Here is a 5000-nt window from a genome sequence, read left to right as displayed (position 1 = left end):
TCTCTCTCCTCTCTCTCTCTCTCTCCCTTCTCTCTCTCTCTCTCTCTCTCTATCGCTTTCTCCTCTCTCTCTCTCTCTCTCTCTCTCCTCCTCCTCCTCTCTCCCTCTCTCCTCCTCTCTCTCTGCTCTCTCTCCTTCTCTCTCTCTCTCTCTCCTCTCTCCTTCTCCTCTCTCTCTCCTCTCTCTCCTCTCTCTCTCTTCTCTCTCTCTCCTCTCTCTCCCTCTCTTCTCCTCTCTCCTCTCTCTATCTACTACTATCACTTCTATCTCTCTCCTCTCTCTGTCTCTCTCTCTCTCTTCTCTTCACCTCTCTCCTCTCTCTCTCTTTCTCATCTTCTATCTTCTTCTCTCTGTCTCTCTTCGTCTATCTCTCTCATCTCTCTCTCTCTCTCTCGCTCTCTCTCTCTCTCTCTCTCTCTCTCTCTCTCTCCTCTATCTCCTCTCTCTCTCCTCTCTCTCTCTTCTCTCTCTGTCCTCTCTCTCTCTGTCTCTTCTCCTCTCTCTCTCTCTCTCTCTCTCTCTCTCTCTGTCCTCTCTGTTCTCTCTCTCTCTCTCTCTCTCTCTCTCCTCTGTCTCTGTCTCTCTCTCTGCTCTCTCTCTCTCTCTCTCCTCTCTCTCTCTCTCTCTCTCTCTCTCCTCTCTCTCTCTCTCTCTCTCTCTTCTGTCTTACTACTGTCTTCTCTTCTCTCTCTCTTCTTCTCTTCTTCTCTCTCTTCTTCATATCCTGTCTTTCCTTCTCTCTCTTTCTACTCTCTCTCTCTTCCCTCTTCTCTCTACCTTCTCTTTCTCTCTCTCTTTCTCTTCTCATCAATCCTCTCTGCCATTTTCTCCTCCCCGCCTTTCTTCTCTCTCCCTTGCCCCACCTGCTCCTTTCGTCGCCCTTCCCCTCGCTCTCTTGCCACACCGCCGTTCACATCGCCCACCGTCTTCTAACTTCCAACACCACTTATTCCCTCATCCATCAAACGATCTGCGTCCCACTTTCTTTTTCTCGTGCTTGTTCTACTAAATCGAACTGTTTTTATATTTATTTGACTTTATTTTAGTGCTTGACTTCATTCATTGCATATCGACGATCATTTATCCTTTTTCTTTCTTGTGTGTTCCTTTCGTTTAACACCTTGTCTTCCCTAACACTATATCTTTCTTCTCTATCTTATCTTATATCTTGTCTTACCTAATACAAAATCCAACCTTTTCGGAAACCATACTTCTCTACCTCCCCCATCCCACTCTCGCCCCTTTTATCATCATCATGACCCCTTGACCCTCATTTGACCCTTGACCCCTCCTGACCTACCTTGCGTCCCGCCCGATTGTTGTGCAAGTTCATGAGGGCGCGGGCGTCTCGCTGCCGCCTCTCATGGGCGTCGATGAAGCGTCGAGCAAAGGCAGTGCCGTGGCGGATGTTGTCTGAACAGCCGCCCCACGTGAACTGACCCATGCGGTCCCGGTGGCTGCCCTGGAAGGTCGGGAGAGGCAGGTGAGGGACAGGTGAGTTACGGGGGAATGGGAGGTGAGAGACAGGTGAGTTACGGGGGAATGGGAGGTGAGAGACAGGTGAGTTACGGGGGAATGGGAGGTGAGAGACAGGTGAGTTACGGGGGAATGAGAGGTGAGAGACAGGTGAGTTACGGGGGAATGGTAGGTGAGGGACAGGTGAGTTACGGGGGAATGGGAGGTGAGAGACAGGTGAGTTACAGGTGAGGGATTAGTGGGTTAGAGGGGAAAGGCAGGTGAGTGATAGATGAGTTTGAGAAATGGTAATCGAATGATAGGGAACGTTTAGGGGAATGGTACGTACATGGGAGGTGAGTGACAGGTGAATGGTAGGTGAGTTACAGGTGAATTGCACGGGGATGGTAGATGAGCAGTGGGTGAATTACAGGGAAATGGTTGGCGATTTACGTGGGAACGGTCAGTGGGCAGAGGGGTATGCGAGTGATGGGCGAGTGACAAGAAAATGGCAGGTGAGCAGGAGGTGAGTGACACGTGGGTTACAGAAGAGTGGCAGGTGAGTGACTGGTGAATGATAGATGAGTGACAGATGAATGAAAAGTGAGTAAGGGATGAATGATGGTTGGTTAATAGGTGTGTGCCTAGTGAGTGACAGCGTAAGTAAGGAAAAAGTCATAGAAGATTTTGTTTATATATATATATATATATATATATATATATATATATATATATATATATATATATATATATATATATATTATATATATATATATATATATATATATATATATATATATATATATATATATATATATATATATATATATATTTCTTTATTCATTTTGTGGAGTTTATATGACTGAGGATAAAAAATATATACAATCTGAAGATTCTATTTGTAAATATGATACAGTAACTATAACCACCATGATGGCTGCATATATACGACCTATGGCCAATGATGATATAATCATGTTCATAAGCATATTTTAACTGTAATTAATGGCATAAGCTGACACATAATAATTCAAGATATGACAAGAAAATCGCAATGCCAAATGTTGCATGACATCTATGAAAGCGAAGGCAATTAAAAGCACACAAGGCACTATCATGGGCGATGTAAAGTTTAAGATGGTGAATATAAGGAACATATATTTACTTTACTTACTTAGAAACAGAAACCCATGCACTTAGTTTACCTTGGCACTGGTCACAACTAAATGGCGTATTTCTGAATGACAAAACACTCCACCATAAAGAAAAACATATTTAATAAATCAGCGTATTTACTGTGTTAAATCATATCAAAGTAGAAACACAGAATAGGCCTTCCAGATCATGCTCGCTGTCTCATCATGTCGAACAGCATAGTTATCGCTGCTAATTTGAGTAAATGTAATACCCAATGAACTATTACACAGACCGACTCAGGTATCAGTAGACTTTTCGCACGAAATAAGAATTGCAATAAACCAAGAAAATATATTGTTTTCGTGATCCATACAGTTCGTAATGTTGTGCTAATTCCTCCTCGACGAAACGTTCAAACAAACGTTCATAGCGTGACGACTGTATAATTCTAGAATAAAAAAAACAACGTTTATCTTACATTACGGGGGAGGAGAGGAATAAGGGAGGGGAGGAGGAAGGAAGGGGGAAGGAAGGCAAGAGCGTGGGGAAGAAGGAAGGGAAGGAGATGAGAGAATTGTGTGAAAGGAGGAAGAAGAGGGGAAGGGAAGAAGAATGGGAAGGAGGAGAGGGAAGCATCTTTTAAGAGGAGGGGAAGGGGAGGGGAGGAAATAAAGGAAGAAGAAGAAGAAGAAGAGGATAAGGAAGCATTTTCTTGGAGGAGGAGAAGGGGAAGGGAAGAAGAAAAGAAGAGAAGAGGATGGAAGCATCTCATAAGAGGAGAGGAAGAAGAGAAGGGAAAGGAGGAGCAGAGGAGGAGGAAGAAAAAAGAAGAAGAAGAGGAGAGGAAGGGAGCATTTTCCAAGAGGTGGGGAAGGAGAGGGGAAGGAGAAAAGTGAGAAGAGGAGAGGAGGGAAATATTTATTAAGAGGAGAAGGGGGAGAGAAAGAAGAAAAAGGAAGAAGAAAAAAAGGAAGAAGAAGAGGGAAGGAAGAAGAAGAGGGAAGAAAGGAAATATTTCCAAGAGGAGTGGAAGGAGAGGAAAAGAAGAAAAGGGAGAAGAGGAGGAGGGGACGAGAGGCGCAGCTCCTACGATCTTCGCCCGTTGTAGCCACATCAAAGATTCTGCTTTTTTGCTTCCCATGGACGAACGCTCCCTTTATAACAACTGGTTTGGCGAAAAGTGGCGCAATATATCTTCTTTTTTCCCTCCCTTATTTTTATTACTCTCGGTAATTATCTGAAGGTGTAAAATAACTGATCTTAAGGAGGTTTAAACGTCGCCTGTCGGACCCGTCGCCGCGACGGATGGCTCTGGGCGGCGGTTACGGTGCCTCAGTCCTCAGACCCTTTTCTCTCTCTCTTTTACTCTTCCTTCTCTTCGGTCAGCGCGGAGGTCTTTCTTGCGTCGAGAACCTGATCTGAGTATCTTCTGAAGCTTCACTTACGCTTGTGTGGGAGGTAGTGTTAGCGGCAGCTACGAACAGCGTTAGATACGAACGGTTGTAAAGAGGTTAAGGAGCAGCAATATGGTTGAGAACGAATGCCTCTATTCGAGGTGTCGAGAGACGCAAAATATGCGACGTAAAAAAAAGAAGAGTGACGGAAAAAGCCCTGAGTAAATAGTATTACGAAAATATCGGCAATCACACACGACGAAAATTGTTAGAAAAAAGAAAAAAGAAAGAAAGAAGAAAAAAAAATATATATATATATATACATATATATATATATATATATATATATATATATATATATATATATATATATATATATATATATATATATATATATATATATATATATATATTACTAACTCCGTTATATGATGTACACACTGTGAAATCGGCGTGAGAAATCTCCTTACCTTCTTGGTGATGTCACAGGCACAGTTCATGATGGCGCCACGACTGCAGGCTCGCGTGATCGCTTGCACAACACCCGCACTATTGATGGCGTAGACAAAGGCGGATTCCCTCGTACCTGCACCAGGCACAACTTAAGTCAGAGACAAATAACAGCTGATAATTCAAAAGTTTACATATATATCTTTGATAAAAATAGGCCCAAAAGAAAGAAGACGATGAAGAAGAAGGAGGAGGAAAATAAAAATAAAACCACAGTAATCCACTCACTTCGCAGAACGTGTCTGCCGAAAACAGACGCATCTCGTGGAATGGTGGAGCAGTTCCAACGGGAATCCTGGAACTGCTTCTGGCAGTGTTGGACCCCCATCGTGGCACCCTCCGTCACGGCGAGCATTGCGTCGGGGTGCCGCTCACATAGCACTCGCTGGCGCCGCACGAGACCGGGGATGTTTTCACAGTGAATCCTCGTCGACGTGTACGACGCACTCAGCTGGGACACAAACCTGCGCGCGGATATGTTTGTTAGGAATTATGTTATGTTAT

At 43.8% G+C, this 5000-nt stretch overlaps 1 protein-coding gene across 1 annotated transcript in view; it reads right to left on the bottom strand.

Annotated features, from left to right (window-relative positions):
* Positions 1-5000, bottom strand: part of LOC119592955 (protein Wnt-2b-A-like) — a 54169-nt gene that overhangs the window by 6791 nt on the left and 42378 nt on the right. The window contains exons 2-4 of the mRNA XM_037941847.1: positions 4725-4960; positions 4457-4572; positions 1301-1462 (exon numbers count right to left, since the gene is read on the bottom strand). Coding sequence (XP_037797775.1) covers positions 1301-1462; positions 4457-4572; positions 4725-4960 — 514 coding nt within the window. The remainder of the gene's footprint in view (positions 1-1300; positions 1463-4456; positions 4573-4724; positions 4961-5000) is intronic.

This window comes from Penaeus monodon, chromosome 3 (assembly GCF_015228065.2).
Source record: "Penaeus monodon isolate SGIC_2016 chromosome 3, NSTDA_Pmon_1, whole genome shotgun sequence".
In the NCBI taxonomy this organism is placed as follows: domain Eukaryota; kingdom Metazoa; phylum Arthropoda; class Malacostraca; order Decapoda; family Penaeidae; genus Penaeus; species Penaeus monodon.
This window is presented reverse-complemented; position numbering and strand designations above follow the sequence as displayed.